At 51.1% G+C, this 15,217-nt stretch overlaps 1 protein-coding gene across 45 annotated transcripts in view; it reads right to left on the bottom strand.

Moving 5' to 3' along the window:
- CAMK2G (calcium/calmodulin dependent protein kinase II gamma) overlaps positions 1–15,217 on the bottom strand; it is a 62,914-nt gene that overhangs the window by 33,351 nt on the left and 14,346 nt on the right. For all 45 annotated transcript variants that reach the window (XR_001447137.3, XR_001447138.3, XR_013397703.1 and 42 more), the window contains 7 exon segments: positions 8,278–8,332; positions 7,347–7,412; positions 4,352–4,424; positions 4,104–4,206; positions 3,271–3,354; positions 2,723–2,817; positions 1,957–2,079 (listed from right to left, as the gene is read on the bottom strand). Coding sequence is in view for 33 of the 45 variants with exons in the window: in NM_001266169.1 (NP_001253098.1) it covers positions 1,957–2,079; positions 2,723–2,817; positions 3,271–3,354; positions 4,104–4,206; positions 4,352–4,424; positions 7,347–7,412; positions 8,278–8,332 (599 nt within the window). In the remaining 12 variants the exon portion in view is untranslated.

Raw genomic sequence — 15,217 nt, 5'->3', positions numbered from 1 at the left:
AAAATGAAAACCATCATCTTGTCTCACAAACAAGCTCCTCCTCTGGTTATCTTCTGGGCCAATGAGGGTACAACTCTCTGCTCAGGGACCAACTTGAAACCTGGCCGTTCCCACAGATCCCTCTCTCTTCTTTGCTCCCCCAAATCCAACTGGAGAGAATGAAATCCTTTAGGTTCTCTCAAATATCTCTTGAATCTCAACACACTGCACCTTCCCCTATCCTTACCCTCCGCTGGGACCTCACCTGGTCTTGCTTAGACTATTATGACTATTGAAAAAGCCTCCTGAGCTCTCTGTCTCCAGCCCTTTTCTTTCAAAAATTTTCAATTCCCTTGTTTTTGTTTAAAGAGGTGGGGTCTGACCATCTTTCCCAGGCTGGAGTACAAACACTATTCACAGGTGCAATCATAGCTCATTGCAGCCTCAAACTCCTGGGCTTATGATCCTCCTGCCTCAGCTTCCCCAGTAGCTGAGACTATAGGCACGTGCCACCGTGCCTGGCAATTCATTTTTTATACAACTTTCAAAGTGTTCTTAAATGCAAATTTTGTTCCTTCTTTAAAACCCTTAAATGATTCCCTATGTTTCCAGAATAAAATCCAAACTCCTTAAGCAGAAACTTGTATGTCAGGGAATCTTTTGCCTCATTCTCTTGCATTCTGATATTTGCAGCCTCATCGACAACCAAACAACTCAACATTCCTTTAACTCACCACAGTTTCCCATAACCTCTTACCGTGCTAAACCCTGCAGGTTAACGTTCTGAGGACCTCGTAATTTGCCAAGAACCAGGACAGGGGTGTCACCTCCTCCATGCAGCCTTCAGTAACCCCACTACCCACTAGGAACAGTAGGAGCTCCTGTACTCTCACTAGATTCTTTTTTTTTTTTTTTTTTTTTGAGACGGAGTCTCGCTCTGTCGCCCAGGCTGGAGTGCAGTGGCCTGATCTCAGCTCACTGCAAGCTCCGCCTCCCGGGTTCACGCCATTCTCCTGCCTCAGCCTCCCGAGTAGCTGGGACCACAGGCGCCCGCCAGCTCGCCCGGCTAGTTTTTTGTATTTTTTAGTAGAGACGGGGTTTCACTGTGTTAGCCAGGATGGTCTCGATCTCCTGACCTTGTGATCCACCCGTCTCGGCCTCCCAAAGTGCTGGGATTACAGGCTTGAGCCACCGCGCCCGGCCCCTCACTAGATTCTTGTACTTACTTGTCACATTGTAACATGATTGCCTGTTTGAGTGCCTGTCTCCCTAGATGATCTTTGGGGGCAGGGACCATGCCTCATTCATCTTTGTATCTCCAGCACCCAGACGGTGACCAGCACCAAAGAGGTATTCAATAAACACAGAATGGACAGATAAATAATGCCTCGTGGTTGTCAAGATGCCTAACTTACCAAATCCTCTTTTTTGAAAGTAGACATTTCAGCTTGAAAGAATTGTGTATGAAAACAGAGTATGTCGCCCCAAACTGATAGCCTTAGGCGACTCTCCTAGGACTTCAGCACAGAAGCTTTATGCCTCACCTTCTATGCTTTTAATGACTCAGAGACCCCTTCTGTTGATTTGTTGGGTCTTGGTCCCTGTTCCATTGGAGTTGAGATCTGAGTATGAACCCCAGCTTGGGAATTCACTTTGGGTTTTGCTAGCTGCTTTCTATCACCAGCTACCTGGAGTCTGCAAGGGTCAACCTGATCCCTCATCTAAGAACAGAACCAATCCCAGTCTGACAGCCATGAGTAGGGGAGAGAGGAGTAGCGGCCCGCCAGCCCCCATCAGCCTCCCGAGTCTCCCTGGTGACATTTATTGACCCTGGCCCTCAACAGTCTTCTGCCCGCCTGCTCAGTTCTTGCTTGGGGCCCAGAATGAATCTCTGCTGGTAAGAGGGAGGAGGTGGTACCGAGGGCACATGGAGGGCTGACACCCCTGAGCTCCTTGGCCACTGGCAAAGATACTTACACAGACCCACGGGTGCTTGAGAGCCTGGTCAGCCGTGATGCGCTTTGCTGGGTTTATGGTCAGCATCTGGTTGATCAAGTTCTTGGCTTCAGGAGTTACCGTGTCCCATTCTGGTGATGGGAACTAAAGAGCAGGAACAGGGAGAAGAGGAATATGATATTGGTGAGCTTCACACCCTGAAACATTGGCTCTGTCTTCAACTCAACTCCTGTAATTGGGATACTCTGTGGTACCTAAAGCTGTGACCAGCAGAGTTGGAGAAGCCCTGGGGCTATCCCAGAACCCGTGTCAACTTAAAGACTGGGAAAGACAGACAGAACACTCATGGTTAGAACACCAGAATATCAGATCAGAGCAGGAAGGGGACTCCAACATTCTCTGGTTTAAGCCCAGCTCTCTACTTAGGAGGGAATGGAGGCTCAGCGATGTGTCCAAGGTGCCACTGCAGTGAAGGGAGTCTCCAGGCCTTTTGTCCCTGTGTTACATAGCACACCAATGAGGCTGCTCCATTCTTTGCAAGTAAAGATCAAAGGACTTCAGTGGGCTCCTCAGCTTTAGTTACAAAGAAGGCTGTGCAAAAGAAAGTTGCTCCCTGGGACATAGGGTGGCAAGAATTGGGCCCTGGATGCCCATCCCTGGGTCCTCAAAGTCCCCTGACACCCCCTGTATCACATGACACACTAAACAAGCCTGCTCCCTTGGACAAAGCCCGAGGAGCAGGACATCTGCCCTTCCTGGCCTGGCTGCCCGGCTCTCTGGTCCTTACATCATAGGCTCCAGCCTTGATCTGCTGATACAGCTTGTGCTGATCCTCATCCCAGAAGGGAGGATAGCCCACCAGGAGGATATACAGGATGACCCCTACGAGACAGAACACACAGGTCATGGGGGTCAGTCGCCTACTTCCCTGAGGAACCAAGAAAAGCCATGCAGGGCTCAGAGCCACCTAGAAAGGCAGGGGCCATACCAGAGACAGAAGTGGATGCCAGCCAATAATGCTATGCTACCAGCCCCTCCTGCTATGCCTCACACTTCACGTCACCAAGTCACACCAGGGATTTCTTTAGGCACAACCCATCCTGTAGGGCGTGGGCAAATCCCTCTCCAAGAAGGATACAATGTCATCCCAGAAGCACTCAGGGAGGACAGTGTGATGGGAACGGCCATCCCAGGGGCACTAGAGCAAACACTGTAACTTCACATACACCAGGCATGTATGTGTGACCCGCAAGGAATAGCGATGCCTCTTTCTTGCCATCATCGGAAGTTAAGGGCCCTTAACAGCGAAAAGCTGAGAGCGTGGAATGGGCTTACCGCAGGCCCAGATATCCACAGGTTTTCCATAGGGATCTTTCCTCAAGACCTCAGGGGACAAGTAACCTGGGGTTCCAGCAAAACCTGTAGCAGAAGAGAGGGCAGAGGCATACTGAACCCACTTTCTCTCTCGTTAAATCCACACCAATCATTTCCCCCAAGTCCCTTCTCATTCCTGCTGCTTTTGCTACATAAGCACTCAGCACATGGGCAGCAAGAGCTGACAGGCTGGGCTTCTTGTAATGCCTGGAGTCTGAACCAGAGGACAAAGCCGTATGCCTACCAGGAACTCCAGCTCCTTCCCAGAGGCAGCAAGAAAGCAGTGCTGACAACAGCTAGACTTGCTGTAATGAGTCATGTAGGGCCAAGAGAGATCTCTGCACCCTCCCACCCTCTGCCAGTCTCTGAGGAGGCCAGGACCATTAAGGGTCTGGCTTCTAGTTCGTTTTTTTTTTTTTTTTTTTGAGACGGAGTCTTGCTCTGTCGCCCAGGCTGGAGTGCAGTGGCCAGATCTCAGCTCACTGCAAGCTCCGCCTCCCGGGTTTACGCCATTCTCCTGCCTCAGCTTCCCGAGTAGCTGGGACTACAGGTGCCCGCCACCTCGCCCGGCTAGTTTTTTATATTTTTTTAGTAGAGACGGGTTTCACCGTGTTAGCCAGGATGGTCTCGATCTCCTGACCTCGTGATCTGCCCATCTCGGCCTCCCAAAGTGCTGGGATTACAGGCTTGAGCCACCGCGCCCAGCCTTGGCTTCTAGTTCTAATAGAGGAAGGCCGATCAGGAAGAGGAGGAAGGGCGGGGGCTGCATTCTGGGAAGACAGGGTTACCCTTACCAAACCAAGCCTGCTGCTCTCCCTGTACTTCGATGGCTAGGCCAAAATCAGCCAGCTTGACAGCGGCACCCTTGCATTTACTCGCCAGCAGCAGGTTCTCAGGCTGCAGAAGGAACAGAGAGAACCTTGTGAGCACCCACCCTGCAGCCCAGAGGGAGCCTAGTTGGGACCTACGCAGTACCACTATCTGGCACCAGGTGGCGCCAACACTTCATAAGCAAAGGCAAGGAGGGGGGCCTGGGTAGTACCTTCAGGTCCCTGTGGACGATGTCATGCTGGTGGATGTGGTTAACACTCTCCAGAATCTGATGTATACAGTGGCTAAAAAAGCAGAAGGAAAACAAATGTTAGTGCAGGGTTAAACCACCTCATCCACATCCACAACCACACGCTGCAGACTAAGGCATGTGACAAGGGGCCATGGATTCACAGAGAATCACTTAACAGCCACTGGAACCTTAGACTCTGCACATCATCTTGGTCAACCTATTTAAAGAAAGAGGAAACCAAGGCCCAGGAAGATTCAATGGTTTCTCTAGGATCACCACTAGAATGGGTTCACCTCACCCCCTTTTGACTGGAAAGGTCTAACACAACCAATTCATTTCCAAGAGATCAGGAGACAGCCCAGAATGCTGAGGAAGATGAGACCATCCAACTCCTTCCTTCTTTCTCTTTCTCCATATAGTAACTTTGTTCTTGGAGAAAAGGTTTGTGCTGGTAACTTAGGAAGGAGAGCCCAACTAAACAATCTAAGCTACTTTGAGGGTGGGTGCACTCATTCATTCCCCTAAATGTTTACTGAGTGCCTAGGATATGAAGATGGACAAGACCCTACAGCTGCCCTGAGGTTTGGCACCCAGTAACGCAGCTAAAACAAGTATCTAGATGCCTTTAAGAAACAATTTACTTGAGACCTTCCAAACAGGGCGCTTGAGGAGCACTTCTGATGATTTTGCGTAGAGAAAAAAACCCAAAGTTACATTATTTTATTTATTATTTTATTTTTGAGACAGGGTCTCACTCTGTTGCCTGGGTTAGAGTGCAATGTCGTGAACACAGCTCACTGCAGCCTTGACCTCCTGGGCTCAAGCAATCCTCCCACTTCAGCCTCCCCAGTAGGCTGGGACCACAAGCATGAACCACTGTGCCCAGCTACTAATTTTTGTATTTTTTGTAGAGACAAGGTCTCACCATGTTGCCCAGGCTGGTCTCAAACTCCCGAGCTCAAGTGATCCACTCACCTTGGCCTCTTAGTGTTGGGATTACAGGTGTGAGCCACTGCGCCCAGCCACAGTCACACACGTAAATCAGACTGTCCACATTGCAAACCATCCTGCCATCCCTGTCATCAAACTCCTGGCAGGGAGTGGGGGCAGTCTAGAGCAATGGTTTTCAACTGGGAATGATTTTGCCCCCCCGCCCCCACCAGGGGACATTTGGCAATGCCTGGAGAAATTTCTGGTTGTCACAACTGGAGGAGGGATGCCCCCAGCATTTGGTGGGCAGAGGCCGAGGATGCTTCTAAATGTCTGCCACAATGCACAGGAGAGGCCTCACAACAAGGAAGTACCTGGCCTACAACGTTAGTAGCATCAAGGCTGAGGCACTTGGCCTAGAGCATAGACCCCTGTCATCAGGTACTATCTGGTATACTGAGCATGTCTGCAGAGCATCCCGGTATATTGGGCTGGGTGGCCTGGACTTACTATTCCTAAAATCTGATGCTGGGGATCCCACAAGAACCAAGAGGTCGTACTGGGTCCCTGGGGGCTGAAACTCGGGCCTCTCCATAGGACACAGCCCAAGAGTGGGCCACAGAAACTTTAAGACTGAGCTATAGAGGCGAGTCTCCACAGAGATGTATAATTAGAACAGAGCCGGGCTAGCAGGGAGCGCCTTCTGGCCAAAAATGGCAAAAGTGCGAAGTGTCCCAGCAGAGCCAGGCCAAGCCCACTGGTACAGTCACCCCCCTCAGGGCCCCCTCCCTACAGCTCTCCCTCCTCCCCGCAGGCTCCCTGAGCCATCACTGCCTCCTCTGTCTCAGAGCCTGGTCCTCCCCTGCTGGCACTGGAATTCATCTCCCCACTTGAGAATTCTTCCCGAGGCTGAAGCATCTGAAGTTGATCAGCAAACATTGGCCTCTCAGGGTTGAGAAATTCGTGAGGAAGCTGCACTCCCCCACTCTACAGAGGCAGCCAGAGCTGCCACATAAGCCAGATAAGCTGCAGGCAGGATGATCAAAACCAGGTTGTAGGGACATCACCGTCCGAGAAAAGCGAGGCTGGGGGAAGAGCCAAGGCGGGAAAGGCAGGCTGAACAGGCGCCTCAGAGTGTGGGTGAGGGAGGCACCAGGGATTCCAGGGAGGGCAGAGGCTGAGGCATGTGGCCGGGGAATGGTCCTCAAGTTGCAGGAGCCCCACGGCAAGGCCCGTCATGGTGGTCTAGGGACAAGGTGACAGAGGCTGAAAGTTCCCAGGGCTCTCTGGTTGGATTATTACCTAGAACTCTCCACTCCCTCAGGATAGAAATCATGTTTTCTGCACCTCTGCATCATGCCAGAGCCTCAGCACAGTGATTTGAGAACACTAGAATTTGTCAAAGGAAAGAAAAGGGCAGAGGGGGACATTGGGCATGGTGGCGAGCATACAGTAGTGCAAAAAGAAGTATTTCTGGGGTCACAGGGTAAAGGAGACTTGGAAAAGCTTTGTAAAACATTCATCTGGAAGTGATTGTTTGGGTGTGAGGGGAGGGGGATGTAGTCTCGCTCTGTTACGCAGGCTGGAGTGCAATGGCATGATCTTAGCTCACTGCAACCTTCGCCTCGCAGGTTCAAGTGATTCTCCTGCCTCACCTGCCCAAGTAGCTGGGATTACAGGCGCACACCACCACACCCAGCTAATTTTTTTGTATTTTTAGTAGAGACAGGGTTTCACTATGTTGGCCAGGCTGGTCTCGAACTCCTGACCTCAAGTGATCCAACTGCCTCGGCCTCCCAAAGTGCTGGGATTACAGGCATGAGCCACTGCGCCTGGTTAAGAAGTGTTGAATTTTTAACTTCTAATATCACCCACAGTATGTAGCCCTAGCCCAGGTCAACAGAATCTTTCTCCAGACAAGAGCTATTCTTATCTTCCCCAAAGACTATTCAAACAGGCACAATGCTGGCCCCCAAAGGTGGCCAAAACTTACTTCAGTCCTAAACTCCAGAGCTACACTTGAACTCTCAGGCCCTCATCCTACCTGGCATCTGCTTCACTGTAGTACTCTCTGGCCACAATGTCTTCAAACAGCTCCCCGCCGGTAACACTGCAACCAATGGGAAGAAGAAGGTCAGAGGTGGAAAGGGTCCCTTGACCAACCCCAATGTCCAAGAAGAAACAGGGTCACCCTGTAGAATGGCTTTCAGAGAAATCCCAACTCCCCATGCATTTCATGTGAGAGCTCAGAACACACTCGATCCTTCAGTAACACCCGGATTCTCCTTGAGGTATCATGGGCCCGCCCTCCCTTCTGGACATTTCTTTTTCCAAAATCCACAGATTCACTAATAGGCAGAGATGAAGATACAGGGATCTAAGAGAAAACAGTCAACCTACCCCAAAAGTCACAGCTTTGAGACCAACATAAACACTAAAATATCACTGCCCAGGAAGGACAGAGCTACTACTGAAGTTGAAGAGTAATGAGACCAATGACACAGACCCAACCCTGAGAATCCTGGAGAGGAGTGTCCAGGAGGTGAAGAGCCACTTTTAAGACATTAAACCACAACCAGCATGGAGGAGAGACCCAATCCAATGGAGCCTGGTTTCCGACTAATGAAAGCTACCTCTGATTTCTCAGGATTTTTAAGGTCATGCAAAGAGCTGTATTTTATTTCTTCACTGAGGACAGCACACAGAAACAAGACAAAGGCATCTGCGCAAGGTGTGCTGCTGAACAGAAGTGCGAGAGGAACGCTGTCCTGGGATTCAGAGCCCTGGGGGGACCCTGGGGGAACATGGAGACCCCCTTGGTGGGGGCAGCAATCTGCCCCAGTCAAATCCTTTCTCTCGGACCAAGGAGGGGGCCCTGGGCAGAGGCTGGAGAGCCTGTTTAGGCCTCTTCCTGAGCCTTCATTTTGAGCCAGCTGGAGGGAAAGGCCCCCACACCCTCAGAAAGTGGCACTTACAGGTCAAACACGAGGTAGTGAAACCCTTCTTCAGAAATACTGTCATGGAGGCGCACTGCAAGAGAGGAGATGGGGACAGAGATTAACAGAGAGAAAACTCGGAAATCCTGGGCTCCTCCTCCTCAGTAGCCCCGCCCCTGCCCCATCCTGTCAGGCTCATGGGGCTCTCCAGAAGGAGCAGCGTGGGGAAGTGGCGACGTGCCCAGTGCCCCCCAGTGCAAAGCTACACAGCCTGGGAGCCAGAGTCTGGCGCTCTGGTTGCCACCTCAGACTCAGGCAAGAGAGAAAAGCTTCATGGCTAAGAAGTCAAGATGGAGAGAAGCCGGAACCTTCCCAGAGGGCTGGTCTCCGAGAAGGTGGTCCTGGGATATGATGCACGATGGTGAGATGCAGCGTGAGCAGCACCTAGCAATGTTGACGGCAGGGGACAACAATGACCAGATGGGAAAGCCAGAGAGCTCTTCCAGAGCAGTAAATGGGAGCAGAACTAAGGGGAGGGGAAGAAGGTGGAAAGGCAGAGCTCAGCAGGAAGGCACGTGGTGCAGGATAATGGATGGCGAGCCTGGAAGGCCACGCACACATTCAGGCAATGACGACAATAACGGTTTATTAAGTGCTTTCTATGCCAGGCCTTGTGCTAGGCTCTTGCATACATTACTGATTCTGCAAGCATTTATTGAGTGCCTACTGTGTGCTGGACCCCATGCTAGGTAGTGGGATTCAGGAGGAACAGACACAGTGCCTGCCTTTGAGGATTTTATTATTCCTTTCGACCAGCTGAGATGAATGTTATTCCCATTCTATAGATGAGGGCACCAGAGGCTCAGGGACATAAAGCCTCTTGACAAAGGCCAAAGAGCTTCTAAGTGGTGGGTCAAGATGTGAATCCAGTGCTACCTGACCCCAAAGACTGTGGTCTACACCACTGCTTCCCGTAAGAAACGTGGGGCAGCCCCCATATCCAGGCAACAAAGCCCTGGCATCCAAAAGAAAGACCACTTACAAATGTCCCTAAAGCAGCATCGCAGACAGGTCCGGGAGGGCGCCGCAGGAAGAAGACTCGGGCGACGCACCAGCTGCGAGAAAAGGCTGGCAGGCGGAATCCCTCCCCGCTCCCCGCCTCCAAAGCTCTTGGGCAAAAAACCAACCTGAAGTCTTCTGAGGGCTCCTCTTCAAGTTTCTGCCCACAAAGCCACCTCTGGGTTAAATGCCAACCCCTGAGCATCATTGTAATGCAGACACAACTCCGCTTTGGCTGACTGTCCTGTCCCTCCCCTCACCTGAACTCTCTTGATGGGGAACCTCTGTTCCAAAGGCCTCCCTTGGTTTGACCTTTGCTCCAAGCCTTGGCAGTTACAGGCGTACCTCATGGAGCACTTCAGGAATGGCCTGACACCAAACTAACTGGTTCAGTGCTGGGAGACAAAGAAATGGCCATGTCTTTTCCTGGGTGGGCCCTGGCTGCTTCCGTTTCCAGTGTCATACGTTTCCTCAGGGCTGAGGTGCTTCCCTTTGTCCCCTCCCCATGAAGCAAGATCATTCAGAAAGCAAAATATACAACCCAGCCGGCGCAGTCCCGAGGCACTGACCTATAGCCCTCTTGTTCTCCTCCCTTGATGACTGAGGACTGCGAAGCCTGCCAGGGCTGGAGCCAGGGCCTCAAGACTGTTTCCGCCTCCCATTACCTACACTACCTGATCTGATCTAGTGACTCAACCCCCAAAATCCCATCCCAATCTCAGTATTTCTGCGAACAGGATCAAAGGCAGGTGATACTTCCAATATTCTTCCTCCTTAAAACATTCTCTCCTGGGTAAACAAGATGCTTCCCTAGGCCTGTAGATGACAGAGGGGGCTTTTAGGACAGGAGGAAGGAGCCAGCACCAGGCCCCTGCCTTCCTCCCATAAAAACTAGCCTGGGCACACTCCATATACACTCCATCAAGTGCTCTAGAAGTCCTGCCACTGCCTCCGTCCCACTCACTTGCGCACCTCTGGTCTAAGTCGGTGCCTCACGCTGAGTCTCGCTGCAGCTGCTGCTCCCTCGCTTCCAAAAGGACTTTCCACTTAATTAAAAATTTGCTATTAAAAAGCATTAAAGTGTGTAATACAAATAATCTCCTGGAAATCAGCTGTCCCAGAAGCTACAGACCAGCTCCATTAGGGAGGTGACTAACAGCAGCAGCATGGGGAGCTAACAGGACAGCAGGTGTGATGCTGACAATCATCTCAGAGAAGTGGAGCCGCTCAGCTCTGCCTGGGCCTGGCGCTGAGCCCTCCCTCAGCCAGAGCCCCACCCCATGCCCAGCATCACCCCATGCCCCACACCACCCTGCCCCCACCCAGCACAGCAAGGCCAAGAACAGGGCAAGAAGTGCAGGCACCCAGGCCTCTGCCTAGACATGGAGTCATTGGCGTCTGCCCTTCTCCAGGAAGGCCACACACAGAGCCCAGGTGGGAGGAAGCCGGGGAAGGGAATTAGAAGAGAGGAGCAGCAAAGGAAGACTAATCCTTCCAGGCCACCCAGCGGAGAGAACAGCTTTGATGTGTGCCCCAGAGCAAGGCGCCCGCCAAGACAAGGAGGGATGGAGGAAGCCGTATCTGAATAAGACTGCTATCGATATTTTTTTAATTTGTAAAGAAATTAACAGGGCACTGAAGACAAGAGGAGAAATGACTGTGCCATTCTAAATGCCTACTTAGCAACAGCAGATTCATTCTTTCTTTTTTTTTAAGAGTCAGGGTCTCACTATGTTGCCCAGGCTGGGTTAGAGATCCTGGTCTTGAGCCATCTCCTGTCTCAGCCTCCTGAGAGGCTGGGACTACAGCTGTGAACTACTGCACCCCATTAGATTCTGATGATAACAATCTAAATCTAAGAACTGACACTCAGATGAGCTGTCCCTGTGTGCCGGTGTTGTTCCATGGGCTCCACGTGCATTACTGTATTGAACCCTCACATCAACTGCGCAGGGTAGCTACTTACATATAAATAACCCCATCTGACAGGAGAGGAAACTGAGGCTCCATAAGAAACCTGCCCAAAATCACACAAAGCGGCGGAACCTGGACTTGAAGCCAAGACAAACCAACATCAAGATTCCTGATATTGCAGAGTTGCTTGGGAGTCACCTTCTCAAACTCTTAGGCAAAGGAACTCTAATCTGTCCCCCCTACCCCTGGCCATTCTGACTGGCTTGACAATGTCCACTGGGCAGCTACCCTGGAGCAGGCGAGGCTGTACATGCTACGAAGGTGGCTGTGAAGAAGAGGAGCCGGCCCTGCCACCTGGAGCTGCCAGGCGAAGAGGGAAGACAGGCTTTAAACCAGCAATTACACAAATGCGTAACTAAGCACAACTGTGTCATGCTGTGAGGCAGGAGCAGAGGGACTATGGATGCGTGGAATAAAATAATCTGACACCCAGCCTGTTCCAGAGTAAAGACAGAGCATGAAGGCCAACAAGGGCCAGGCCACGTCCATCGACAAGACGTGGGGAAAGGAGTATAAAAGCATTTACTGCATTTCAGCAACAAACCTAATTGCTGTTCTTTAAAAACCATAAAAGACAGAACAGGCCAAAACACCTACAAACCTTTACTTGATATTTCATGTCTTCAAGGACTGAGATAGCCACAACCCAAATGTTGTGGCTATTTCCAATTCTTTAAAAACCACCCAACAATATGCCACATTTTAACTAACAAATCTTTCTCCAAAAAGCACTGAAAAAGTGTTGCTGTTAAAAATATCTGCAGCAATAACACAGTGGGAAGGAGGTCCTGTTGCCATGGGGGCTTGTGGGGGACTGAGCTGCCCCCCAAGAGTTTGCTGTGGCAGGGCTCCCCCCACCCCCACCCTGGGGGCAGGGATGTAGGAACTGCACAGTCATGATTCAATGTTTCTTTCTTTTTATTTGCAACTGTTTCTTTGCTACACTTACTGTTAGCTGAATGGGTACTAGGCTCAAGGGTAAACGGTCAAGCTTGAAAAACTTGTGAACTGAGTCGAGGCTGGGGGTCTTGAAGAGATCACTTCTAGGGGCTGGAATCTCCGTTTTCATCATCTCCCTCCTAGCCTCCTTTCCTGGCTGAACCCTTTCATAACAACTCCACGAAGGGACCCAGATAACAAAACAGAGGCAGGCACAGAGGAGTTAAATAACTTGCCAGAGGTCACAGCTACTAATTAGCAAATCCCAGATTCAACCCCCAAATCTGGATGCGACTCCAAAGCTGCAAACATTGGCTTCTCCAAGTATAGGCCAGCATGCGGACCAGTAGCATGAGCATCAGCTGGAGACTCAAGTCCTACCCCAAACCCCCTGAATCGGAATCTGAATTTTAACATGATCCCTGGTGAGTCATAAGCACATAAAAGTTTGAGAAGTGCTGCTCTAAACCACGATGCTAGACTATGATCAAAACTGCTGGGGCAGCTCAGCATGAAGGAAGACAGAGTCTATTCATTACAGGGCTTGAGAGCAGGGAGCAGGCAGATCACAGGTAGAACAGACTTCATTCAGACTTCAGACTTCACACCAGCGTCTCCTCCACTCAGCTCCCCACTGCTGGCCACACTCCCAGCACCGTTTGGAGTTCGGCAGTGTGCCTTCCACCCAACAGGCATTTTGTTGTTTGTTTGTTTGTTTGTTTTTAATTAATAAACTTTATTTTCAAAGCAGTTTTAGGTTCACAGCAAAATTGAGCGGAAAGTACAGGGTGTTCCCAAATACCCAAGAGAGAGCGTTCCCAAATACCCCATGTCCCCCCACCACACAGAGCCTCCCCTACCATCAACACCTCCCACTGGAGTGGTAGATTTGTTACCATCTATGAACCCACATTGACTCATCATCACCTATAAGTCCAGAGTTTACATCAGGGTTCACCACTCTTCCAACAGGCTTTTAACTCCTGGGACAGAACATCTAGCTATTAAGGGTTTCCCCTTAATAGCATGGCTGGCCCCTAGCACCAAATGCCCCATCTGAATTCAGTGCCTCCGAGTCTGACCGCAGCCGGGGCTGACCACGTGCTCTCTGCTCTAGCTTCCTCGACTGTGCACTGCTCTTGGGCTGGCCCGTTTGTTTCCCTTTGGGATGGAGTTCAAGAGGCCAGAGCCAAAAGGGTCACAGTTCTGAAGGGCAGCGCAGTGGAGAGAGGAGAGGAATAGTGAATTAGGAGCACAAAATTACCTCCTCTCCTGCCACAAGCCAGGTCCAGATCCGTGGCAACCGCAGCCTCCTGGACCTGCAGCTCCGCCACATCTCCAAGAGCCCTGGTTCCCACCGGATGCTGGAGCTCCCAGGACACAGTCCTGACTCCCACTTCCCTCTGCCCACCCTCAACCCCAGAATCGGTCCTCGGACCAGCCTCCTTAGGACCTGGGAGCAGTCATGAAATGGAAGCACAGTTCTAGGAAATCAGAGGCCAACATAGTGACTGTGCCTGACCTGGCCTCTGAGCAGACGGCCAGGATAGATGGTCTCCGCCTGCCTCCATTCTGAGCCCAGGGCAGATGGTGAAAGGAAACGGCTACCAAATGAAGTGAAGTCTAAGAGGTAAAAAAGTATGTATTTAATTCTAGAAATAAATAAAAAGACACCTAGGGCTTTTTTCTGCTAGAATTCTATTTTGTCCTTCCTGTTAATTTCTCAATTGTCTTCATTATACCCTGACCCGTCCGTGGTCAACCCACCTTCGTCGCGGGTGATGCGGACGTGGTTCTGCCTCCCGCATCACTGACCCCTAGCTGCTGTTCTCCTGCCTACATGAGGTCAGATTATCACTGCTGTACCAGTTGGTCACAAGGAGCATAAAAGAAAGGAAGTTACCTTCCTCAGATATTGAGACCCAGGTCTGGAACATCAAAATGCTTCTGGGCTTATGGGTGGCTTTAGTCACGCACATGCTTTTTCTTCCTGTTCTGGAACTTCTAGGTCAGAGGTCACAAGCTTGCAAGGCCTGCAGGGGCCCAGGTGGGCAATGCAAATGTGAGCTCATAGTGGGTGACAAGGACGGTGGCCAGCGGGCTGCAGGGGCAGCCACTGCTCCCCACAGCTCCTTCTCGCCATGCAAGGTGGGGACTCAGCAGAGCTGAGCCTTCTGACTGGAAAGGCAAGGGAATAGATTTTTTTTCTTCAAAATGTGAAATCTCATTTTTAAATATTGGCAAATAATAAAAATATTTTTAGACCACTGAGCCAGCCAAGCAAAACATGCCTGAATCCATGACTGCTGTTCTAGGTGTTTCCCTCTGTGGGCCCTCTCCTACCCAGGGCAACACGTCAGTCCCCATTGCGCTATTTTCAGGTAAAGGCCTAACCTCAGAGACCACCTAGGAGCTCCAGTAGTTCTGAGGCCAGGAACCCACCAGCTGAGAGGTGCTGGCTCTGCAGAACACACTGCATCAGGCAGAGCCGATCACCACCAGCCACGCCAATCTGCTTCGGGTGTAATCCAAGCTGCTGATTGCCATCCACAAAGCCCCGCACAGCTGACGTTCTGACTACCTCAGAGCTGCTCCTCTCCCAGAGGGCTAGAGCAGGACCTCAGCCTTTCCCTGACAGAGCTCACTTTGAGTGTTCTAGCCTGAGACCTAGGAAGCCAGGGGCTGGGTAGCTCTGAAGGAAGCATTAGGCTTCAGCAAGTCACCTCACAGCCCTGGCCGCCAACAGAGCAGAGCAGGCGGCCTCCGGGGCACGGTGGGAGCCCCGATATTTAGGCCATGCCTGAGGAGCACAGAACACGTGTTGTCTTTTGTGATGACTCAGGGCTTTTAGGGAAAACCTAGGAGATGCTCCTTGCTCTGCCTCAAGTCAACACTGGGGCTTCTGCTCAGACACTGCAGCCAGCCCAGTTTCTGTCCCTTCTGCAAGGAGCACCAAATCAGGGCCAACGCTTTTGGCAAAGACGGTTTCAGCTGAACAAAGTAAAAC

Source organism: Macaca mulatta, chromosome 9 (genome assembly GCF_049350105.2).
Source record: "Macaca mulatta isolate MMU2019108-1 chromosome 9, T2T-MMU8v2.0, whole genome shotgun sequence".
NCBI classification, from domain to species: Eukaryota; Metazoa; Chordata; class Mammalia; order Primates; family Cercopithecidae; genus Macaca; species Macaca mulatta.
The sequence above is the reverse complement of the archived record's forward strand: the minus strand, read 5'-3'. Positions and strand labels throughout refer to the sequence as shown.